This window comes from Neoarius graeffei, chromosome 24, assembly GCF_027579695.1.
Source record: "Neoarius graeffei isolate fNeoGra1 chromosome 24, fNeoGra1.pri, whole genome shotgun sequence".
Lineage (NCBI taxonomy): Eukaryota > Metazoa > Chordata > Actinopteri > Siluriformes > Ariidae > Neoarius > Neoarius graeffei.
The window spans coordinates 56,632,641-56,659,384 of NC_083592.1; the positions used below are offsets into that span (position 1 = coordinate 56,632,641).

The 26,744-nt window shown below is 39.4% G+C and overlaps 1 protein-coding gene across 1 annotated transcript; it reads left to right on the forward strand.

The window, feature by feature from the left end:
* Positions 1 to 470: 470 nt before the first annotated feature.
* Positions 471 to 19,664, forward strand: npffr1l2 (neuropeptide FF receptor 1 like 2). Its single transcript, XM_060906798.1, has 3 exons — positions 471 to 837; positions 6,974 to 7,073; positions 18,674 to 19,664. The coding sequence occupies exons 1-3, from the start codon at positions 495 to 497 to the stop codon at positions 19,662 to 19,664; spliced, it is 1,434 nt and encodes a 477-aa protein (XP_060762781.1). The 5' UTR covers positions 471 to 494.
* The last annotated feature ends 7,080 nt before the right edge of the window (positions 19,665 to 26,744 follow it).

Genomic DNA, 26,744 nt, shown 5'->3' on the forward strand with positions numbered 1-26,744 from the left:
TATACAGACACCATGTGACAGATCATGTGACACTTTGATTGCACACAGGTGGATCTTAATCAACTAATTATGTGACTTATGAAGTTAATGGGTTGGACCAGCTCTTATTTAGGAGTTTCATACGAAAGGGGGCGAATACTTATGCACACTCCAGATTTCTGTTTTTTCATCTTAATTATTGTTTGTGTCACAATAAAACAACAATGTGCACCTTTAAAGTGGTCGGCATGTTGTGTAAATCAAATGGTGCTAACCCTCCAAAAATCCATTTTAATTCCAGTTTCTAATGTGACATAACAGAATGAACACCAAGTGGGATGAATACTTTTGCAAGACACTGTATACATTCCCCACTCGAAGATAAAATTCAGATCTTCACACCACCATGTAATATCCTCGATATAAATATATATTAAATGCTGTGTTTCTCTCTGTGTTGTCAGGTCATGTCTGTTACACATACAGTGATGAATTCTTTGGATATCTGGGAAGGCATGCCTTTGGCCTTCACGGAGACTGAGGTGTTCTCAGACCCATCAGATCTAGACATGAATTCAAGCCTCCTAAACATCTCCACCAGCAACACCACTAATCTCACCAGCATCACCTACTACCCATACTACCAGCACTCTCTGCCTGTGGCAGTCAGCCTGACCCTGGCCTACCTCTTCATCTTTCTGCTCTGCATGTTGGGAAACAGCCTGGTGTGTCTCATTGTTCTGGAGAACCGGCACATGAGAACCGTCACCAACCTGTTCATCTTTAATCTGGCTGTAAGCGACCTTTTGGTGGGGGTTTTCTGCATCCCAACTACACTGGTGGATAATCTTATCACAGGTAACATTTTGATAATAATCTTAAACATTAGCTTGCTGCCATTAAACTTACCGTTTTGTATGGAATTAATTATTTTTATGGAATTATTATGCTGTAATGGGAAATAATCAGTGGCAGGGTGGTGTTATGAAGTTTGGTGATTCTTACTGAAGCAACCACTGAAATGTCCTGAAATGTTTTATTCCTCTTATACCACAGCAATTTGCCAACAGTAATATTTTTTTTATTTTTTAAAGGATAACACATCACACTGTTTTTCCATCAATAGTTATATTTAACAGTTATTTCACGAAATCAAGTCATACATGAGCTGATAGCCAACGAGGCACGTAGCACCGAGTTTTCTATAATCCATGTATGACAAGATTGAGTGGAATAACAGTTTTATTCTATCCACATTCACTGGATTTTGAAAAACAGAGTATTTTTATTTTTTGCAAATTCGATAAATAAAAACTTTATACAAAACTTCTGACAAAATAATTTCCGTTTAGAATGTAAACAAACTGGTGCAATGGCAGGAGCAATTTGTGAAAAATGCGATAATAATTCTTGAAAAATAAAAAAAAGATACAACCCCGATTCCAAAAAAGTTGGGACAAAGTACAAATTGTAAATAAAAACGGAATGCAATCATTTACAAATCTCAAAAACTGATATTGTATTCACAGTAGAACATAGACAACATATTAAGTGTCAAAAGTGAGACATTTTGAAATTTCATGCCAAATATTGGCTCATTTGAAATTTCATGACAGCAACACATCTCAAAAAAGTTGGGACAGGGGCAATAAGAGGCTGGAAAAGTTACAGATAAAAGTAAAAGGACCAGCTGGAGGACCAAATTGCAACTCATTAGGTCAATTGGCAATAGGTCATTAACATGACTGGGTATAAAAAGAGCATCTTGGAGTGGCAGCGGCTCTCAGAAGTAAAGATGGGAAGAGGATCACCAATCCCCCTAATTCTGCGCCGACAAATAGTGGAGTAATATCAGAAAGGAGTTCGACAGTGTAAAATTGCAAAGAGTTTGAACAGATCATCATCTACAGTGCATAATATCATCAAAAGATTCAGAGAATCTGGAAGAATCTCTGTGCGTAAGGGTCAAGGCCGGAAAACCATACTGGGTGCCCATGATCTTCGGGCCCTTAGACGGCACTGCATCACATACAGGCATGCTTCTGTATTGGAAATCACAAAATGGGCTCAGGAATATTTCCAGAGAACATTATCTGTGAACACAATTCACCGTGCCATCCGCCGTTGCCAGCTAAAACTCTATAGTTCAAAGAAGAAGCCGTATCTAAACATGATCCAGAAGCGCAGACGTCTTCTCTGGGCCAAGGCTCATTTAAAATGGACTGTGGCAAAGTGGAAAATTGTTCTGTGGTCAGACGAATCAAAATTTGAAGTTCTTTATGGAAATCAGGGACGCCGTGTCATTGGGACTAAAGAGGAGAAGGACGACCCAAGTTGTTATCAGTGCTCAGTTCAGAAGCCTGCATCTCTGATGGTATGGGGTTGCATTAGTGCGTGTGGCATGGGCAGCTTACACGTCTGGAAAGACACCATCAATGCTGAAAGGTATATCCAGGTTCTAGAGCAACATATGCTCCCATCCAGATGACGTCTCTTTCAGGGAAGACCTTGCATTTTCCAACATGACAATGCCAAACCACATACTGCATCAATTACAGCATCATGGCTGCGTAGAAGAAGGGTCCGGGTACTGAACTGGCCAGCCTGCAGTCCAGATCTTTCACCCATAGAAAACATTTGGCGCATCATAAAACGGAAGATACGACAAAAAAGACCTAAGACAGTTGAGCAACTAGAATCCTACATTAGACAAGAATGGGTTAACATTCCTATCCCTAAACTTGAGCAACTTGTCTCCTCAGTCCCCAGACGTTTACAGACTGTTGTAAAGAGAAAAGGGGATGTCTCACAGTGGGAAACATGGCCTTGTCCCAACTTTTTTGAGATGTGTTGCTGTCATGAAATTTAAAATCACCTAATTTTTCTCTTTAAATGATACATTTTCTCAGTTTAAACATTTGATATGTCATCTATGTTCTATTCTGAATAAAATATGGAATTTTGAAACTTCCACATCATTGCATTCCGTTTATTATTTACAATTTGTACTTTGTCCCAACTTTTTTGGAATTGGGGTTGTATGTTCTTACCATCAAATAGTTTTATTCCATATTTTGTTGCTTTTTTGTATTTTTTGGGGTTTTGTTTTCAAGTAGAGTTTTTATTTCATCCTCGGTTGGTTCAGCAACATGCTCCACCATTTTGTTTTTCTCTACTCATGGTATATGATCTGATAGCCTAGTAGTACAGCAGCCAATCAGAGTGCACAGTTGCTCATATCCAGTGAATGTGGATAGAATAATTAATGTTAGCTCTTATCACTGGTGATATACTGTAGTAGCTATAAACAAACATTCTCACACTAGCCTCTCTTTTTTCCTCTCTCCTGAAGTTTAGAAAAAGCCCTTTGTCCTGAAGATGTTATTAAACCTGATGTTACAGCTTTGCCTCTGACTGATACAAAACACTGACACTGGAGACTCCTTCCATAAATGTTACATAAATGCCTCCTTATAGAAACTGAAATGTATCAGCAGTGTGTTTTGTAATCCATTGTAAGAGAAATGATAACGTATTAGAACAGTGCATTAAGCAACAACTTTTGGCCTATCTGAATCGAGAACATAGTGCGATGACATAATGCAATGTACCAACCAAATTCTAATGTTAATCACTGACCTGAGTTTAAATTATTGCAAAATTATGCACAAGCTAACTAGCTTTTTTTAAAAAATCGAATAGTGACTTCCCAGCATGTTGGCTGCATGAACACATGACTTATACTCACCGGCCACTTTAATAGGAATGTATTCTTGAGTCTAAGATCCCTGTTCTTGGCTGCAAGAGTGGAACCCAATGTGTTTTTCTGCTGTTGCATGCTGAGATGCGTTTCTGCTCATCACGGTTGTAAAGAATGATTATGAGTTACTATATCCTTCCTGGCCAAAAAGCTCGAACCAATCTGGACATTTCCCTCTGACCCTCTCTTATCAACAAGACGTTTGTTTCCACCCACAAAACTGTCACTCACTCACCTGATGCTTTTTGTTTTTGGCACCATTCTGTGTAAACTCTAGAGACTGTTGTGTGTGAAAACCCCAGGAGATCAGCAGTTTCTGAAATAAGGGTGTGACATTTTTGACAGTGACATTCTTCTTTCTGAGACCAATGCGAATTCAAACATCTCCATCTACGGCGTTTAAGATCCACTTACCTTTCTGCCTCAGATCGCTTCCTGCTTCTTTTCACTTTCTCCTCCAACATATTTCTGATCCACAAACATGTTGCTCGCATGAGTCCTCATTACCTTTCACTATGATTCTTTCTCTCTCACAATCTATCTTCTCTCTTTCTCTCTCCATTTGCAAGCACTGTTTTCTGTGACACTTTTTTTTCCCATGAAAAGCTGCCTATACACTCAGAAAATATTATTGTACCTATAGGGCTACAATGGTTAGTCACTGGGGCAGAAGCCTCTAATGTACTTATTTATACCCTTTAAATACTGCTAGGGAACATAATATGTACCTGTTTGGCCCTAAAAAGTACACATAGCTACCTTGAGGTCCAATAATGAGCCCTAGGGGGTACATTAGTGTAGATTGTACCTTGGGGGACAGAAATGGACTCCTACTGTACCCCTATTTCTGACAGTGTAGCGTCTGTAGCGCTAATTCCATTGTGTAGCATGAGAAGGTCACTGCAGGTGATGAATTGATTCTCACGTCTTTATGGTAATGTAGTAAAGTCCAAATAACTCCAAATCATATTCACTGTAAGTATTATAATGAAGTATAATTACTCAAGTATTTTCTACCCTGGGCGGCATGGTGGTGTAGTGGTTAGCGCTGTTGCCTCACAGCAAGAAGGTCCGGGTTCAAGCCCCGTGGCCGGCGAGGGCCTTTCTGTGCGGAGTTTGCATGTTCTCCCTGTGTCCACGTGGGTTTCCTCCGGGTGCTCCGGTTTCTCCCACAGTCCAAAGACATGCAGGTTAGGTTAACTGGTGACTCTAAATTGAGCGTAGGTGTGAATGTGAGTGTGAATGGTTGTCTGTGTCTATGTGTCAGCCCTGTGATGACCTGGCGACTTGTCCAGGGTGTACCCCGCCTTTCGCCCGTAGTCAGCTGGGATAGGCTCCAGCTCGCCTGCGACCCTGTAGAACAGGATAAAGCGGCTACAGATAATGAGATGAGATTTTCTACCCTGGTGCTTAGATGGTTATAATACAGGCAGATTATATAAATCTTGTATACTAGCAGACATTAATATCAGGTTATTGATGTAAAAATATGTTAATAAGGATTTGTTTTTGGCATCTACATCAAATTATTTGTTCAAAAAGTGGCTTATTCTGGATTTTTGTGGAACTGAGTGCAACAACACCAATAATAGTTTGAAAAAAATACACAGATTGGGATGAAGAAGTAAGCAGTGACACTGTGGCTGATTCCTTTCTAGCTCAGACCATAGATTCATGCAAACCTATCAGTGACATTCATGTCAAGTTTACACAGAGTGACCTGCTGTGTATATTTGATCTCCATTTGCATTGATCCAGTTCTCACGCATCCATAACACGGCTCTTTATTGATTTTTGGCTTGAACAAAAGTTCCAACTTGTTGCCATGTTTAGTATTCAAAGGATACATGGCACAAACACCTTGAAATGATTAAAAAATCATGACTGCAGCTGCCTGCCTGGAGCAAAGTTGTTAAGTGGGGGCAGCCATGGCCTGAAGGTTACAGAAGTAGCCTTGGGCCCAAAGGGTTGCTGGTTCGATTCCTGGGACCAGCAGGAAAAATGCGAGGAGAGTTGAGTGAATGAACAGCACTTTCCCCTCTCTCTGAATCATGGCCGAAGTGCCCTTGAGCAAGGCACCTAACCCCCAGCTGATCCCTGGGTGCTGTAGCATAGCTGCCCACTGCTCTATGTGTGTGTGTGTGTGTGTGTGTATGCGTGCCCATTGCTCACTTGTGTGTTCACTGCTTCAGATGGGTTCAATGCAGAGGAGGAATTTCACTGTGCTCAAGTCTATGTGTGATAAATAAAGACTTCTTCAAGTACATTCTTTCTGTGACTCACTTAAGGTTTTGAATACTTTAAACAGTAACTCAAGTAGGTAATCAATTTAAGAAAACATTATTTCACCACTTTTGTCTGTTTCGAAACAGAGATTGGCACCACACCCATATGCCTTAAAGAGTCGGTTAGTACTGGGACAGGAGACTGCCTGGGAAGACCAGATTCTGGCATGAGAGGGACTTTGACTTTTGTCTGCATGTAGAAACATATAGATCTGAGCATTCCAAGGTCTTTTCTGAGCTTCTTTTTCCTCTTTTATAATACTCTTAAAAGACAAAAAAAAAAGACTTTCGCAACTAACCGAGACGACCTTTGCATTCTGTATCAAAAAAAGGAAGGTACTTCATAATATAAAGGTATAAATTATTCTGCTTCATTTAAATAAAAAAAGAGCTATAAAAAACACTTCTTCATTTGCCAGACACTTATCTAATTGAGGCAAAAGTATTTCACCCATAGTGCTCTCAAATGAAGGTTCAAAATATTTGAACCTCATGACCTTCTGGTCACTAGTGCAGAACTTTGATCTTTTGTTCTACCTCTGTCAATTTCACGGAGTACCATACAGAATGATTCATCAAACCCAGACAGTACATCTGTTTCTTAGAGAGAAGAAATGTCTTTCCACTTGGTATTAGACAGAAAAATTGCAATAACTTGAGTGACCCAGCGGATCATAGTAGTGATGGTTTGAGTGGTTTTTCTTTATTAGGAGTGGTAAGATGGAAAAACATCTGAATGCAGTCTTCATTGTTTGCTTGCTATCTGAGCAGGAACATGTGACTCTTTCTTCCACCTCATCGCAATCCCAGTCACAAAAATTCGTCTTGAAATAAATTGACCATGGATGGATGGATGGATGGATGTTTTCTCAGGAAACAAAATCCACCCTTTGTGTCTGTATCATACAGAGTATTCATATTCTTTCATTTTTCTTTTTGTTTCTTTCAGGTTGGCCCTTCTCGAACATGGTGTGCAAGATGAGTGGCTTGGTGCAGGGAATGTCCGTTGCAGCCTCCATCTTCACTCTAGTGGCCATTGCTGTAGACAGGTTTGTTCTTGCATGACAATTTTTGCTACTTGTTGATATTAAAATAATAAAAGGTTGGAAACAAAAACAAAATGGGAGCCATGACCATAATAATTACACTTTATTGATATCACACATATCTAATCACTAATTGGCTTAAGTCTATATAAAATAATTATTCTATCCTCATTCACTGGAGATGAGCAATCGTGCACACTGATCAGCTACTCTACTACTAGGCTATCAGCTCATATATTGTGAGTAGAGAAAAACAAAATGGTGGAGGGTGTTGCTGAACCAACCAGCAGGGGCGTAGCTAGGATTTTTCAAAGGGGGGTGTCACACACTGACTGGCAGCCTGAGTACATTATATAACAAAAATAATTACCATTGCTAGTTTTAGGTAGCTTAGAAACCGGCTCTTCCATTATTGCTGTTTCTTCGACGTTTTCTTGATGTTGTGTTCTAGAAACGGCACTAAAACTTAGCTTTGAAGCCACAAAATGCAACTTTGATGGAAAAAAATATATAATAAATTGCTTACCTCTCTTCACGTTGAAAGAAGGAGGAAAGTTTTGCTTGTTTTGACATGGCGAATTATTAACACGAGGAAATACTCGTAATTCGCAACTAAAAAGACTGCAGCTACAATGGCAGCTTGACCATGCTTTCTAGTGCAATCGTATTGCGCTTGCGCAGAACTGTGTCAGTCCTGCGTGCCTTGGCTTGCGCACCTGAAGGCGCGCCTCGAGCTGCACGCGCACCTAACGAGCTCCAGCATGCACGCCGTTAACAAAGAACACCTGTCTTTAATCAATAAACTATGTTTGGACTATTTAAGGACTGCACCCATGCAAGGATGATGCGAAGTATTACGTCGCGTCTAGTGTTCCTTACAGAACCTTGTTTCCTGTCCCTGTTCTTGTTGACCTCCTGGTTTTTCGACTCATGTTTCTCGTCCCTTGATCTTGCATAGTTTTGCCTCTGATATTCTGTCTGCACCTCGACTGACCTCCTGCCTGTTTCCTCGATTACGACTTGAATGTATCTTTATTTTTCAAGAATTATTATTATCGCATTTTTCACACATTGCTCCTGTCATTTCACCGGTTTGTTTACATCCTAAGCGGAAATGATTTTGCTGGACGTTTTGTATAAAGTTTTTATTTATCAAATTTGCAAAAAAAATTCAAATAAAAAATGCTCTCTTTATTAAAACCCCGTGACCTGTGGATAGAATAAAACAGTTATTCCACTCACTCAATCTCATCGTACATGGCTTAGCACTCAGTGCTACATGCCTCGTCGGCTATCAGCTCATGTATGACTCAATTTTGTGGTATAACTTAAATATCTACAATAACAAAAAATGGATAATAAATATCAGCGAGGCTATTCATGAAATGGTAGAAGGTCTGTAATGAGTCACCACAGGTTCCTTTTTGTACACTGTTTTTTCGCCTCCAAACTTTCTAATGATCAAAAGCAGCTTATTAATGTAATGACTAGATGGGAGCTCAGAGAAGACCATAAGGAGAAAGTAAAAATAGTATTGCCTTTGGGGGTGGAACATACAGTGGATATAAAAATTCTAGATATCCTTGTTAAAATTGCAGGTTTTTTTTAAATTTAAGTAAATGAGAATGAGATAAATCATGTTATATATTTTTCCACCAATCTTTTCCCATCTTTATTGTGATATAGCAACCTACAAAATTCAAAACAAATGGGGGGGGACTTGTGATAACCTGATTGCTTAAGTATGCACACTCCTTAAATATTACTTTGTGAAAGCACCTTTTGCTTGTAATACACCACTCAGTGTTTTTGGGTAAGAGTCTACCAGGTTAGCACGTCTAGAATTGAAAATTTTATTCAATTCTTCCTTGCAAAAATGCTCCAGATCTATCAGATTGCAAAGGAATCTGCTGTGCACAGCCCTCATTGCCATTCCATAGGTTTTTAATACGAGTTATATCTGGGCTCAGACTGGGCCATTCCAAAACATTGATCATCTTCTGAAGCTGTTCTGTTGTTGACTAGGATTTGTGCTTTGGATCATTGCCAAGCTGTCTAACTGAGGCCTGCAAGGTTTGTGTCAAAATAGATTGATAGTTGGAGGTATCCATGATTCCCTCCATCTTGACTAGAGCCCCAGTCCCAGCTGAAGAGCAGCAGTTCCATAACATGATGCTGCCGCCATCATGCTTCACTGTGGGTATTTGGATGATGAGCTGTCTTGTTTTTGCACCAAACATATCTTTTAGAATTACGCCCAAGAAGTTCTACTTTGGTGTCATCAGACTATAACACATTTAACTACATGGTTAGGGTTATTTAGGGAAGGTTGAATTTTTTTTCTTTTTTTGTGAGAAAAGGCTTCGATCTAGCCACACCACCCCATAACCCAGACATGTGAAGAATGTAAGCGATTGTTGTCACATGCAGGGAGTGATCAGTACTCGTTTAAAGTTGCTGTGCGTCTTGTGAAAGCCTCCCTGATAAGTTTTCTTTTTGCCGTTTCATGAATTTTTGAAGGATGGCCTGTTATTGGTAACATCATCATGGTGTTCCATCTTCTCCGTGTATGACGCCATTTATAGTATTCCATGGTATATCTAATGTTATGTAAATTCATTTGTATCTCTCTTCTGATTGATACCTTTTGACAGTGAGATCCCGTACATGCTTTTAAAGCTCTTTGTTTTCAGCAGTTGGAAGGAACTGAAGATTACGTTACATTACAGGCAATAAGCAGACGTTCTTATCCACAAGACTCTGACATATCTGTTACAGGTCAGAATTGTAGGTCAGGTGGAATTTTTCAACCTACCTGTAGGTTAGAATTTTTAACCCAGTTCAGAATTTGCTACATGTACAGTATTAGGGAGACTTAATTTATCTTGGATTAGGTTTAGGATTTGGGAAGACTTTGTATTTTAAACTACTTGATGATGCAATAAGACTGAACTCTTTAATAAATTCAAAATATGTATCACACCTTCCATTGCAATCATTGTTGGCTGAGTGGTTGAGGTGTTGGTTCAAGAATCGGAAGGTTCTGAGTTTGAATTGCAGTTACAGTAAGTATGAAGAAAGGTATGTAAAAAATGCTAATAGATAGGAATAGACAAAACAGACAAGAGGAAATACTAGATAGGTGTAGATGGAAGAAAGAGTGATGGAAATCTCTTTTAAGAATCTTAAATAAGCCAAAATTTTACCTAGGTTGGAAATTATGAACTTGGTTTAAAAAATTAAACCAGGTTAAAAAAAATCACTTAGATTGAATTTTTTTTTTGACCTGTAGCAGTGGGCAAACCAAGATTGGTGGTTAGGTGCCTGCTGGTCCAGGGAATTGAACCAGTGACCTTTTGGATCCATAGATGCTTCTCGAACCTTTAGGCCATGGCTTAAGAAAAGGTGATAGGAAAGATAAGAAAAATAATGCCAAGAAAATTATACAAAGGCAGTTGATCTTTATTTGGGGTTAATTAGAAATCACTTCACTGATGACAGGTGTATAATAATGACTTTTGAACATGAGTGTGAATGTGAGTAAGTACAGTCATATGCCTCGATATAAAAGGGTGAGCAAACTTGTACAACCAGGTTATTGTAAGTCCCCCCCCCCCCCCCCCCCCCAAAAAAAAAAGCTCATTTATGCTCTCTTTACATCCGAAAATAAATACATTTATTTCAAACAAAGTCACGGTCACTGCTCACATACACTACCGTTCAAAAGTTTGGGGTCACTTTGAAATGTCCTTATTTTTGAAAGAAAAGCACTGTTCTTTTCAATGAAGATCACTTTAAACTAATCAGAAATCCACTCTATGCATTGCTAATGTGCTAAATGACTATTCTAGCTGCAAATGTCTGGTTTTTGGTGCAATATCTCCATAGGTGTATAGAGGCCCATTTCCAGCAACTCTCACTCCAGTGTTCTAATGGTACAATGTGTTTGCTCATTGCCTCAGAAGGCTAATGGATGATTAGAAAACCCTTGTACAATCATGTTAGCACAGCTGAAAACAGTTGAGCTCTTTAGAGAAGCTATAAAACTGACCTTCCTTTGAGCAGATTGAGTTTCTGGAGCATCACATTTGTGGGGTCGATTAAATGCTCAAAATGGCCAGAAAAATGTTTTGACTATATTTTCTATTCATTTTACAACTTATGGTGGGAAATAAAAGTGTGACTTTTCATGGAAAACACAAAACTGTCTGGGTGACCCCAAACTTTTGAACGGTAGTGTACTTCCTTGTGTCCTTTACATTGGCATGGATGCTAAGCAATATATTAACTAGAGGGCAGCTCAAAGTCAAAAGTTTCTCACATTTAATTCCTGCTCAATCTCCTCCCAGCTGTTCTGTAACAACCGGTTGTCTCTGTGCCCAGGTGAAGTAACATCATATAATTATTAAAATTTCTTACTAAATTGGATAACGGTTCCTTAAACAGTTCTGCCATTTAAAAAATTTCTTCCTCATGTCTCGCTTGAACTATTGACTACACTGCCTTCATGGTGTCTGCTATCTTTCATCAGTATACATTAGTTTTTAGAAAACATGCACAAATGTGGAATATGGACAGAAGGCCCCATCCATATCTGTATATGGCCCATTCTATAATTGCGGGTACATTTCAAGTGTTGACTCTGTTAGTCATTGTCAACTCTGTTATCGTTAAACTGGGCAATCCATTAATAGAATTGATGATAACAGAGTTGACATTTAACACCATTGTGTCTTGCCTCCACGTGTTAACCTCAAACTAGCTACCACATGGCATGTATAAAAACAGAATTTTATGGAATTTAATCATATTATTGTTTTTAAAAAAATGAATGAGAGATTAACGCCAATATCACAATAACAGAGTTGACAAATAATTAATCTACTGTTGATGTATCCTCAACATTTTGTTCAAATTAACGAGAGAAGAAACATAACATCTCACTCCCTTTCTGAAGTTTCCCGCCAGAGGAAGTGACATCACTCGGTGCAGGTGCCATGCGTATTCTTAAAAGTCTTTGTGGATTTTATGCAGTTTTATATAATGGAGTTAACAGAGTTGACAAGAACATTGGGATGGACTTTATATATATTATTAGTGAAATTTCACGTAATACAGAAAATGGACTTTCTCTGCAATTGATTTTATAACAGTTAATAGAATAAGCTCCAAAAAACAGATTGTTAGACTGAATCACTTCATGTTTATTTGAGTTGAATGGATGAATCAGGAGTTAAAGACAGTCAATAATGTGGGGGGGAGGGGGGGAGTCATTTAGTTAATGTTTTGTGGATAAATTGGGTCTAAAATGGACATCAAGCATTGATATTGGTGAAAGTTTGTCATAATTTGCATTAATGTTCAAAACTGATTCAGTAAAGATTTCTTTTGTGGAAAATAACAAAAGGTTTATCTCAGAGACACAAAATTTCCCCTGAATTCTAGAAAGTCAAAGTCAAGTTTATTGCATCCATATCAATGGAAATTACATTGCATACTCCCACCGTCATGCCCACATAATAAAATAAAACCAGCCTCTGTTGAGGGTGTACACATGCATCTACGCCTATAGTTACAGGCACTGATATAATACAAATATTAAATTAACACTACAATATAATAAGTTAACATTAAACACACAGACATACAGCTAAAAGAGTTCTACAAAGGTGCGTTTAAAGTGCTCATTATGCCGTCTAACAGCTTGTGGTATAAAGGAGAGAGCATACCGCTTAGTGCGTGTCACAGGTGGTCTTAGCCGACCACTGCGCTCCATAACCGTGTTACCCAAACAAGTATGGAGAGGATGACCAGAGTCCTGCATAATCTTAATGGTCATTTTTTCCAAGCGGTCATAGTATACCCTATCCAATGTAATTGTCAACCCTACCATTTTTCCTGCCCTTTTGTTCATTTTATCAATCCTATTTTTCTCAGTAACTGTTGGGTCAAAATTTATTATATGTAGATTATGATCAGAATATGAATCAGAATCAGTAGGTTAAATCAGGATATATGTAGGTGTATATGTAAGTTTAGTGAAATAGTGATTCTTAGCTTATTCTGTGTTAAGATTTAGTTTGAAATGACCTTGGGTCCGGCTGGACATTGTTTGGGAACATTTTGTTTATGAATGTGTATTTTGAACAGAGAAGTGTCTGAAGGTCTGTTTTAGTGTCAGATCGACTCATACCACACTCAGAAATAGTAGAATTAAAGTTCATGATTATGCTTATTCATTCAGTTGAATCTTAGGTCATGGCTTCATAAAGGCTATGAAATACACTGAAATATATTGAAATATACTATGGTAATGATTAATATTAGTTTTATAGATCCCGTAATTAATGAATACATTCCGTGATTAATGTTAGTTTCATAGTTCTAGATTAGTTTCATAATGACATTATAATTATAATTAAGATCTCATGATTCTAAGGATTTTTAGTTTAAGAGCATTAACCTAATTTAGTTATAAGTTTAATCCTGTTAGTGGTTTAATTGTTCTCTCTTTCAGACATATTCTCATTGTACTTGTGGTTAAGTTGTTCTTTTTTTTATGTTTATTCTCTTATAACATTCATTATTAAGAGCTGATTGTTATTTGTTAATTACTTATGTTGATGGAATCAAGATAATCAAGATGTAATTTACTGACTGACCACACATTCATGTGTTAAGAATTATTCATGTTAATCATTAAGAATTAGTACGATCCTTTCTGTGCAAACTAGTGTTTTTTGACCTTCTTCGTAGGCAAACATTAAACATTATCTATGTTTATACATTCCAAACTATTCCATGAAGAATCAGACATAACATCTATCTGTACCTTATTGTCAGCAAAAAATATGTTATTATATTATTATGATTGATTCAAGATCATTACACACTTCTACATAGACACACACACATAGACACACACACACACACACGAAGACAAAACATAAACACAGCAACACTATAAGACATTCCCACAAATGTTTTCATTCAGACGAAGCGAGCGAATAAACTGGCATGTGAACAACCCACACGTGTTCTCCTGTCCGTTTCTGAGTGATTCGTCTCCTTGTCTCCTTGTCTCCTTCGGGCCCGAAGGGAAGGCATTCACGAAGGAATCCAGGGTCTCTTTCTGGGTGAACCCAACAGTATCCCTCGCATTCCCTCCCCATCCCACAACACAGTAGCTCCACACACTGCATATCACAGACATAGCAAACATTTTCATTACTTCAGAATTAACATTAAAAGACTGCAGCTTCCTCATACAGTACAGGCGTGGACTCAATTTAGCCAACAATGATGAAATATGGTCAGTCCATGTCAGTTTGTCATTAAAAACAACACCCAGGTATTTGTATGTGTTCGTTCTTTCTACAGTTGCCCCTTTAATTTCCACTGCCTCAGTGGATCTCTTGTTTCTTCTAAAGTCAATCACTAGTTTTTTTGTTTTCTTGACATTAAGCTCTAGAAAATGACTGTCACAGTACTCAACAAAGGAGTTTATCTCTTTTTTGTAGTGGCTATCGCCATCCTGTTCTATTAGACCTAGTAGAGCAGGGTCATCTGCAAATTTCACTACTTGGCAACTTGAGTGCTCTGGGCGGTAATCTGCTGTGTAGATAGTAAATAAAAAAGGAGATAGAACTGTGCCTTGGGGAGAACCTGTATTTGTGCTGATCTTTCCTGACTTTGTATTTGAGTTCAACTTGACAAATTAGGTTCTATTCTCTAGAAAGTTTAAAATAAATAAACTGAACACCCTTGGTACCTTCATAGTTATGAGCTTTTTAACCATAATATGTGGTTGAATAGTATTGAAAGCTGAGCTAAAATCATATTATAAAATCTTAACACAATGTCCACTGGTGTCCAGGTGTGTATGAATATGGTCAAGTTTAAAAACAATAGCATCTTCTGCTCCCCTTCCTTTCTGGAACGACCCATATGTACAACCCCGATTCCAAAAAAGTTGGGACAAAGTACAAATTGTAAATAAAAACGGAATGCAATGATGTGGAAGTTTCAAAATTCCATATTTTATTCAGAATAGAACATAGATGACATATCAAATGTTTAAACTGAGAAAATGTATCATTTAAAGAGAAAAATTAGGTGATTTTAAATTTCATGACAACAACACATATCAAAAAAGTTGGGACAAGGCCATGTTTACCACTGTGAGACATCCCCTTTTCTCTTTACAACAGTCTGTAAACATCTGGGGACTGAGGAGACAAGTTGCTCAAGTTTAGGGATAGGAATGTTAACCCATTCTTGTCTAATGTAGGATTCTAGTTGCTCGACTGTCTTAGGTCTTTTTTGTCGTATCTTCCGTTTTATGATGCGCCAAATGTTTTCTATGGGTGAAAGATCTGGACTGCAGGCTGGCCAGTTCAGTACCCGGACCCTTCTTCTACACAGCCATGATGCTGTAATTGATGCAGTATGTGGTTTGGCATTGTCATGTTGGAAAATGCAAGGTCTTCCCTGAAAGAGACGTCGTCTGGATGGGAGCATATGTTGCTCTAGAACCTGGATATACCTTTCAGCATTAATGGTGTCTTTCCAGATGTGTAAGCTGCCCATGCCACACGCACTAATGCAACCCCATACCATCAGAGATGCAGGCTTCTGAACTGAGTGCTGATAACAACTTGGGTCGTCCTGCTCCTCTTTAGTCCGAATGACACGGCGTCCCTGATTTCCCTAAAGAACTTCAAATTTTGATTCGTCTGACCACAGAACAGTTTTCTACTTTGCCACAGTCCATTTTAAATGAGCCTTGGCCCAGAGAAGACGCCTGCGCTTCTGGATCATGTATAGATACGGCTTCTTCTTTGAACTATAGAGTTTTAGCTGGCAACGGTGGATGACACGGTGAATTGTGTTCACAGATAATGTTCTCTGGAAATATTCCTGAGCCCATTTTGTGATTTCCAATACAGAAGCATGCCTGTATGTGATGCAGTGCCGTCTAAGGGCCTGAAGATCACGGGCACCCAGTATGGTTTTCCGGCCTTGACCCTTACACACAGAGATTCTTCCAGATTCTCTGAATCTTTTGATGATATTATGCACTGTAGATGATGATATGTTCAAACTCTTTGCAATTTTACACTGTCGAACTCCTTTCTGATATTGCTCCACTATTTGTCGGCGCAGAATTAGGGGGATTGGTGATCCTCTTCCCATCTTTACTTCTGAGAGCTGCTGCTACTCCAAGATGCTCTTTTTATACCCAGTCATGTTAATGACCTATTGCCAATTGACCTAATGAGTTGCAATTTGGTCCTCCAGCTGTTCCTTTTTTGTACCTTTAACTTTTCCAACCTCTTATTGCCCCGTCCCAACTTTTTTGAGATGTGTTGCTGTTGTAGGTATCATGCCGCCATTTTGTCTCTAAGAACTACAATTCCCAGTCCTCTTCTGCGTGACCTACGTCACGCGTGGGCGGGATCATCTACGTCAGTCCGCCATGCGCGCATAAGTCCGGGCGGAAGCTCCGCCATTTTGTCTCTCGCGTCCGGATTTCAAGGAGTCTAGACACACAAAAGAGATGCTCTCCACCAAAAAGACGTCTTTTTCTTTCTTTCTTGCAAGATCCATCATTCAGCGTGATTTCTTACCCTTGGCCAAGGTAAACTCCAGAGTCGCGCGATCTTTAAACTCAACCTGAGTTACAACCGGTTTATTCGTATTAGAAGTGACGTCACGACTGCAGCCCAGGCAGTTAAAAGTTAAGAAGCGATTGAATCCTTTTTAACTCAAAAGCACTGTGCATCTTATTCTGATCAGAGACTTTTCCTCACGAACGCTGAAGTTCGGACCAAGAATCCTCTGCTTTCCACGGGAACCACCCAAGTGCTCCGCCGGACCCAAGAAGACTCTGCACTTTCTACACGGGCGGCTCACGTGCTTCATGAACAGTGAAGCTCTGCAACGGCGAACATCTTCATATCTTGCTAAAGGCAGGATTAAGTAAGATTTTGGCATTTGGGCATAATTAAGATAGTCTTAGGAATTTGCTTTTATTGGAATAGTGTGAATTTAAACCCAGGTTTATTCATTACACTATTAGACATGCAGCGTCTCGAATTGAACTGTTCTGTTTGTTTAATCTCAAATTGTTTTAATAGGCTGTGCATGCTTCTCTCTCTCTTATTCTTACTAACATTTTAATTTCATTATTATACATCTTGATCTCATCAAGATTTCAGTGGATTCAGTATGGTTATGAGCTAGTGGGTTAGCTACAGCTTCCCTTTGTCTGCTTAGCAACACAAAGCTAATCAAGGCCTACCAGTAGGCCTCACCAGGCCTAACAAACACACTTTAGCTAGGCCATAGGGCCTTTCACAAACACACACTAGCAACACAAGGCTAATCTAGGCCTCCACCACGTGTAGTTAACTACACGAGGCTAAACACATGGTCAAGTCCTTCACACACACACACAAGCACACATTAGCAACAGAGCTAATCCTTTGTTCTGTTTAGATAACATTCCTTGGTTTTAGCTAGCAACAAGCTAGGCCATACACACACACACACACACACACACACCATATCATATTTGTATATATTGATTATCCATTTTTATCTTTGTATAATAAATTAATTTATTATCAAAGCTGTGTGTATTCATCTTGTTGGTGTGAACAATATCTGAAGTCCCCAATCTCTCAAAGAATTCAAAAAGGTGCATATAAGTTATGTAATATGGTAAGTGATCATAATAATTTGGAAATATACCGTAATTTAGCTGTTTGGTAATGTATCCAGGATTAATGGTATGATTCACTAAATGATTCATTGAACGATTCACTAAATGATTCACTAAATGATTCATTGAACGATTCACGAAATAATTCACTAAATGATTCACTTCAAATGATACTGATTCTATGGTATGATTCAATTCAAATGAGTCAAAGTAAACGATTCAATGGGATTGATTCATTTTAATTATTGACCTTCAAAATTTAATGAGACTGATTTAACGAGATTGATCACTTAATTTCAATAATTAACTGATTGCACCCACACTGTCATGAAATTTCAAATGAGCCAATATTTGGCATGAAATTTCAAAATGTCTCACTTTCGACATTTGATATGTCGTCTATGTTCTATTGTGAATACAATATCTGTTTCTGAGATTTGTAAATTATTGCATTCCATTTTTATTTACAATTTGTACTTTGTCCCAACTTTTTTGGAATCGGGGTTGTAGTTTCTCTTGAGCATAAATGAGCCATAAAACATTTATATTTATCCTATTCCTATTTCACTTATCCAGTTAAATTCTAATCTATGAATTCACAAGCCTCAATCTTGTGAGTCGATAGAAAACAAGTAAGTGGGACTATAGACTCTTGTCAAAAAAAAAAGCTGAATCTGCTATCTATCAAGTGGCACTCACACCAAACTTTTGTCCTGCTGTGTTCTTATTGATGCTTGGCATAGAATTTGAAAAAAAAATAGCCGCTAACTTATCCAAGGGTTTAGGTTTTGGTGGTACAATTCTCTGTATTCATAAGAATGTTTGAGAAGAACATCAGTTCTAATTAATCATGAATGCATCTTATAATTCCCTTCAGGTTTCGCTGCGTCGTCTACCCTTTCCAACCCAAACTGACCTTGCTGGTTGCCAAGGTGACCATAGCGATGATTTGGGTGCTGGCATTGGTGATTATGTGCCCGTCGGCGGTGACGCTGACTGTGGAGCATGTCAAGCATCACTTCATGGTGCACAACCTGGACTACAACCACACCTACCCACTTTTGTCTTGCTTCGAGAACTGGGCTGACCCTCACATGAGGAAAGTCTACACTACAGTCCTGTTTGCCCACATCTATCTGATCCCACTGACAGTCATCACGCTCATGTACGGCCGCGTTGGCATCAAGCTTTACACCACATCTTTCATGTCTGGAAACGAGCAGCAGGACAGTCATGAGGGTCAGAACACTGCCAGGCCGCTCATCTCACACAAAAAGATCAAGGTAATCAAAATGTTAATTGTGGTCGGCATCCTTTTTATGCTCTCCTGGCTCCCCTTATGGATCCTCATGCTCCTGACGGACTATGGTGGTCTGGAACAGGAGGAGCTTGAGTTCCTTTCTGGCTACGTGTTCCCGTTTGCACATTGGCTGGCTTTCTCAAACTCCAGCGTCAACCCCATCATCTATGGCTACTACAATGAGAACTTCAAGCGAGGCTTCCAGGCCATGTGCAGGGCCCATTCATGGCGCTGCTGCTGCTGGTTTTTCATGCCCACAGGGAGCAAAAGGTCTCACAGACCAGGCAAGGAAAACAGGAGAGAGTCCGTGATGAACTCAAACAATCTGCCTTTTGGAGCCAGAAACAGGGTGTACACTGATGGTAACTTAAAGAACTGCAGAGTCAGCGTGGATGAGGGGCAGAAGAGGGCAAGTTGCAGGCTTAGCAGCTCTGCCAGCATGGATGCCACCAGATCTGAGATGGCCATCCAGACAAAAGGGGTTGCAAGCCAAAAAGGACTGCAAATGGAGGATCTGGAGAAGATCAGTCCCATTGGCATGACTGTGAGTCAGGCCTGGGACCAGTAGAGACCAGTATTCAGCAACAGTAATTTAAAGTGTATTATTTTTCAACTAAGGCCTAAAACTACAGACACTCATTCCCAGGATGCATACAGTACAGGGTTGCAACTTGAAAGGGCCTGCAGATAGAGGACCAATAAGATCAATTCCATTGGTGTAACTGAGAGTCAGATGGAGGACATTTAATGGATATGCTTTCAGTATGCAGCCACTGTCAATATTTTTTTTAAACAAAAGCCTAAAGATTAACTCCAGAACCAAAATCAATAAGGCTTCGAGATCAAGGGTGGAAAATACTTGAGTAATTGTACTTCATTAGTGTACTTAGGTTTTGTTTTGTTTTTAGAAGAATTGCACTTTACTCAAGCATTATTGCATCTATTGAATAATTGTACTCTAAAGTACAATTTAACTACTAAAATAAAAAGATAAAAACATACTTTATATTCCTTATGTTTTCATTCTGACCTCAAAGTACAGGCTAAAAATGCCATTAGATATGATGTTAGATAAAATGGCAATCAGTTTTGTTTTTGTGAACTTAAATCGATTGAATTATTGTAAAATTATATGACATTCAAGAAATTACAACTGACACACACACACACACAAAGGACAAGCTTGAGTTGCGTCTGTGATCAAGCTATGTAAGATACTGGATTTACCAGAGATTTATATACAGTGACCTGGTTCCTTTGCCCTCAATGAAAAAAAAAAAGAAATACTGGCCTTTAAAAATTTGACATCACATGTCAAGAAGCATGTTGAAAGAAGCAAACTAGACTGACGTTTGCTAAATTTGCTAGCTAGGTTTTTTTTTTTTTGCTAACACCAACTTAGCATTCATTCCAACAAGGTTATTATTGAACCAGCAAGCCAAATACTGTAATCACTTGTCCAAGAGAGCAGAATATTTAAAAATTAATTAATTAAAAAATACATTTACTCTCGAGTGTTTGAGTAAATTTAAATGTAGGCACTTTTTGACATTCACTCAAGTAGATTTTGGCCTTCATACTTTTAATCGAGATTTTGATACAGTGCCTATACGTTTACTTAAGTATAGTTTCTCTATACTTTTTCCACCCCTGTTCTGATTGGACCCGATTGGATCTATGTGGCAGTGTCTCGTCCTATCAGCATTCCTGGAATGAGTAAATATCATCAGTGTTGACAAAAGGCCCATATTGTGACACATTTTTAAAAGGTCATGTATTGAGTGAACTGTTTAATTAACATGACTGTGAATCAGCTGAGAGACCATCAGAAAATACCATACCAGCTCTACCCTGCGCAACTACAGAACGAGGCCAGCTGAACAAAGTGGCAGCTGCAGATATAGCAGCTCCGTTAGCAGGGATGATGCCAAGTCCGAGGTGGCCAAATAAATGAAAGGGGATGAACGATAAAACAGACTGCAGATAGAGGACCTGGTCATGCTCAGTCACATCACTGTGACCATATCACACTTGGGGCCAGTAAAGGACAATTTCACAGTTCAGCAACCAGACTGAACAAATACTGGGACTTGTTTACCAAATGGCAGCAATCCTGGTATAAATCAGCTGGATAATTCTCAAGGAGGTATATTATAATGAGGTGAGATGAACCCTCTGAGAAAGGTGTAATAGTCATCAATGTTTAATCTAGCAGACCAGCTTAAGAGTTGACTCCTTGACCTTTTAGGAGAATTAATGCAAGTTTAGAAACAACTTAGTTATAAAATAGACACAATAGATAGAAATGGATCATATTTTAAAGTGATTGAAGCATATGATTTTCTTCATATTTGTTTCAGTATATGGTCAGGAGCTTGATGGTATATAAATATTCAAATATTTCAGAATAGGAACGGGGACACATTGTTGAAGTTCATGTGGTCCTTTCTATTTCTCTACATTTTAAAGATCTTTTCATTTGAGCCAAAAATTATTCAGTGGTCATTATCTGCATCCAGCTGTTCAACCTGATAATGGGTTGTTTTTTTAATTTCGTCAAAAACCCACTGGAAATGAGATGGAGTTTGTTATAAAAGCTGCAAAGAAACTCCACTGGGCATCTCCCCGCTTTTTGCCTAGATACTTATGATCAAGATAATCATTTACAACCCTGTTTCCAAAAAAAGTAAACAAAATCAGAATGCTGTGACTTGCAAATCATGGAAACCCTATTCTGAAAATACACTGAAAATAGTACAAAAACAACATATCAAATATTGAAACTGAAGAATTTTGTTTTTTTTAAAAATATATGCTGATTTTGAATTTGATTTCAGCAACACGTTTCAGAAAAGTTGGGCAAGGGGCAACAAATGACTAAAAAAAACTGTGTAATGCAAAAAAAAAAAGTCTAATTAGGTTAATTGGCAACAGGTCAGTAAGATGATTGGGTATACAAAGAGCATCCAAGAGAGGCTCTCAGAAGTAAAGATGGGGAGGGGTTCACTGCTCTGTGAAAGACTACGTGGGCAAACATTGCAACAATTTAAGAATAACGTTCCTTAATGTAAAACTGCAAAGAATTTGGGGATTATATAATCTGTGATCCATTATATCATTAAAAGATTCAGAGAATCTGGAGAAATCTCTGTACGCAAGAGACAAGGCTGAAAACTGACATTGGATGCCTGTGATCTTCAGGCCCTCAGGAGACACTGCATTAAAAGCAGACACGTGTCTGTAGTGGAAATCACTGTATGGGCTTAGGAACACTTCAGAAAACCATCGTCTGTGAAAACACTTCATTACTGCTTCCACAAATGCAAGTTAAAACCAGATATAAACAACATCCAGAAACACCGCCCCCTTCTCTGGGCCAGAACTCTTTTACGATGGACTAAGGCAAAGTGGGAAAACTGTCCCGTGGTCTGACGAATCAAAAGTAGAAATTCTTTGTAGAAATCACGGACACCACGTCCTCCAGGCTAAAGAGGAGAGGGACCATCTGGCTTGTTATCAGTGCACAGTTCAAAAGCCAGCATCTGTGATGGTATGAGGGGGCATTAGTGCACATGACATGGGTAGCTTGTACATCTGGGAAGGCGTCATTAATGCTGAATGATATAAACACATTTCAGAGCAATATGCTGCCATCCAGACAAAATCTTTTTCAGGGAAGGCCTTCCTTCTTTCAGCAATATAATGCCAAACCACTTTCTGCACATATTAAAACTGCATGGCTCTGTAGTAAAAGAGTCTGGGTGCTAAACTGGCCTGCTGCAGTCCAGACCTGTCTCCCATTTGGAGCGCAAAATACGACAAAGGAGACCCCTAACTGTTGCACAACTGAAATTGTGTATCAGGCAAGAATGGGACAACATTTCTCTTTCAAAACTACAGCAATTGGTCTCCTCAGTTCCTAAATATTTACTGTATGTTGTTAAAAGTAGTGCTGATGGAGCCCAGTGGTAAACACACACCCCCGTCCCAACTTTTTTTGTAACATGTTACTGGCATCAAATTCAAAATGAGCATATATTTTTCAAAATATAAAATTTCTCAGTTGTCAACATTTGATATGGATATGTTGTCTTTGTACTATTTCCAATGAAAGATAGGGTTTCCATGATTTTGGAAATCATCACATTCTGTTTTTATTAACGTTTTACAAAGTGTCCCAACTTTTTTGTTTTGGAATTGGGGTTGTAGATCATCATTTAGAGTCAATAAAGAAAACACTACTCAAAATCTATAAGAGATTTATTGAAGTTGACAGGCTAAGTGAAATTTCTGTTGGACCTTGGATGAAAACAAAGAGAGGAAAAAGACAAAAAAAGCCCCATGGTATTTGTATAATCTTGAACAAAAGAAAGAACAGGAGATCTGGAGGTGGTCTGGAGACAAAGCATTATCTTTGCATAACAGCAAGTGGTAGTAATTGGTGCCTCATAATTCTGACATTTTAATTCAATTTAGATTACACAGCTGTGCTCATCATGTGGAAAAGCAAACCTTAAATGCAAATGGAAAACCTGACTCTTGTTAATAACATCTGTTATTTGGTGTATGCCTTTGCATCGTATTTATTTAGAGAGCCAAGTTAAAAAGAAAAAAAAAATAAGATGTACTCAGGTATAAATAATGAACTTGAGCTAGAATGTATATATCTACAGTCCTCTCTGAAAGTATTGTTACAGCAAGGCCAATTCTTGTGTTTTTTTCCAATAAACTGAAAACATTTGGGTTTGAGTGATCATGATTACGGCACCTTTGGTGGCAGACCACCTACTTTTTAGATGAGCAAGATTATTGGAATAGATAGGCTTAAAGCAAATGAAAATAAATAACACTTTCACAAATATTTGGTTGCGTATCCCTTGCTTGCAATAACTGCATCAAACCAGTGATCCACTGACCTCACAAAACTGTTACATTCTTCTTTTGTAATGCTTTTCCAGGCTTGTTGTGCAGCTTCTGAAGAGTTTCTCCCTTTAGTCTCCTTTTCAGGAGGTGAAACGCTGCTCAATTGAGTGAAGGTCTGATGATTGACTTGTCCAGTCTCAAACCTTCCACTGTTTTCTCCTTGATGAAGTCCTGTGTTGTGTTGCAGTGTGTTTTGGGCCGTTGTCTTGCTGCACAATGAAGCTCCTCAATTAGCTCCCAATTAGACTGGATGGATTTCTCTGTGAATTGTCAGACGGAATGTTTTTATAGACTTCTGAATTCATTCTGCTGCTACCATCATGAGTTCCATCATCAGTAAAGATTAGTGAACCATTCCAGAAGCAGCCATGCAAGCCCAAGCCATGACGGTACCACCACCATGCTTCACCCAAGAACTTGTGTTTTGGATCATGAGAAGATCCTTTCTATCTCCACATTCTGGCCTTTACATGACTTTGGTAGAGGTTAATCTTGGTTCCAGAACTTTTGTAGATCATCTCTGTATTTATTTGTGAATGCCAATCTGGCCTTCTGATTCTTACTGCTGATGAGTGGTGTGCATCTTGTGGTATGGCCTCTAGATTTTTGCTTGTGAAGTCATCTTCAAATTGTGGATTGTGACACCTTCACTCCTGCCACATGGAGGTTGTTGGTGATGTCACTGGTGTTCTCACAATGTATGGCATCAACTGCTGTTGTTTTCCTTGGCCAACCTGTTTGATATCTGGTTGTTAGTACCATTCCTTTTCAGGACATCCCAACTTGATGTACTGGCAATGCCCAAGGCTTGTGCAATGGCTCTGATTGATTTCCCCTCTTTTCTCAGCTTCAAAATGGCTTGCTTTGTTGGCCTTGCCATTCCAATACTTTCAGTGGGATCTATCTATCTATCTATCTATCTATCTATCTATCTATCTATCTATCTATCTATCTATCTATCTATCTATCTATCTATCTATCTATACACATTTTTGTGCCTTTTGTGGGTATCTTGTTATGTGCCTGTTTCGTTCAGTGTAAAATGTACACACACACACACACACACACACACACACACACACACACACACACACACAGCAGGGAAAACCATTGCTTTGGCATTGCTAAATATTTTGATCTATTGTGAAACAAGTGTTGTAACTATTTGATAATATGTCTAGTGACAAATCAGAGTTTTAGCTTAATTGCCAAGGGTCAGTGATGGTTCAGCACTTAAGCCTTGACACACCAAGCCATCGTCACCAGTAAAAACTTTGGAAATCTAATGCACTCGATCCAGCGGCACAGTGGTGTAGTGGTTAGCGCTGTCGCCTCACAGCAAGAAGGTCCGGGTTCGAGCCCCGTGGCCGACGAGGGCCTTTCTGTGCAGAGTTTGCATGTTCTCCCCGTGTCCGTGTGGGTTTCCTCCGGGTGCTCCGGTTTCCCCCACAGTCCAAAGACATGCAGGTTAGGTTAACTGGTGACTCTAAATTGAGCGTAGGTGTGAATGTGAGTGTGAATGGTTGTCTGTGTCTGTGTCAGCCCTGTGATGACCTGGCGACTTGTCCAGGGTGTACCCCGCCTTTCGCCCGTAGTCAGCTGGGATAGGCTCCAGCTTGCCTGCGACCCTGTAGAACAGGATAAAGCAGCTAGAGATAATGAGATGAGATGAGAGATGCACTCGATCCCCCCTCCCCCCACACCCAATTAAATTAAACCAAAGTTGCAGTGATTAATGTGCTAATTAAAATTAGGAGTGTTCATGCTGCAACACATTGACAAAACACCTCACCATGATCTCATCTCATCTCATTATCTCTAGCTGCTTTATCCTGTTCTACAGGGTCGCAGGCAAGCTGGAGCCTATCCCAGCTGACTACGGGCGAAAGGCGGGGTACACCCTGGACAAGTCGCCAGGTCATCACAGGGCTGACACATAGACACAGACAACCATTCACACTCACATTCACACCTACGCTCAATTTAGAGTCACCAGTTAACCTAACCTGCATGTCTTTGGACTGTGGGGGAAACCGGAGCACCCGGAGGAAACCCACACGGACACGGGGAGAACATGCAAACTCTGCACAGAAAGGCCCTCGTCGGCCACGGGGCTCGAACCCGGACCTTCTTGCTGTGAGGCGACAGCGCTAACCACTACACCACCGTGCCGCCCCCTCACCATGATTACATTTATTTACACAGATCAGCCAAAACATTAAAACCACTGACAGGTGAAGTGAATAACTGATTATCTTGTTACAGTGGCTCCTGTTAAGGGGTGGGATATATTAGGCAGCAAGTGAACAGTCAGTTCTTGAAGTCAATGTGTTGACAGCAGGAAAAATGGTCAAGTTTAAGGACATGAACAACTATGACAAGGGCCAAATTTTGCTGGCTAGACAGCTGGGTCTGAGCATCTCCAAAACGGCAGGTCTTGTGGAATGTTCCTGGTCTTCAACTTTTTGGTTAGTACCTACAAAAAGTGGTCCCAAGTAAGGACAAATGGTGACCTGGTGACAGGGTCATGACTGCATTGGCTCATTGATGCATGTGGGGAGCGAAGTTTACCCCATCTGATCTGATCCTACAGAAGAACTACTGTAGCACAAATTACTGAAAAAGTTAATACTGACTATGATAGAAAGGAATCAGAACACAGTGCATTGTAGCTTGTGTATGGGGCTGTTTAACTGCAGACCAGTCAGAGTGCCCATGCTGACCC

Excerpts from the sequence above, each read along its gene's own strand:
- npffr1l2 (XM_060906798.1), top strand. The coding sequence starts at position 495 with ATGCCTTTGGCCTTCACGGAGACTGAGGTGTTCTCAGACCCATCAGAT. Across the intron at positions 838-6,973 it reads GGTGGATAATCTTATCACAG|GTTGGCCCTTCTCGAACATG; the intron begins GTAACATTTTGA and ends TGTTTCTTTCAG. Across the intron at positions 7,074-18,673 it reads GTGGCCATTGCTGTAGACAG|GTTTCGCTGCGTCGTCTACC; the intron begins GTTTGTTCTTGC and ends AATTCCCTTCAG.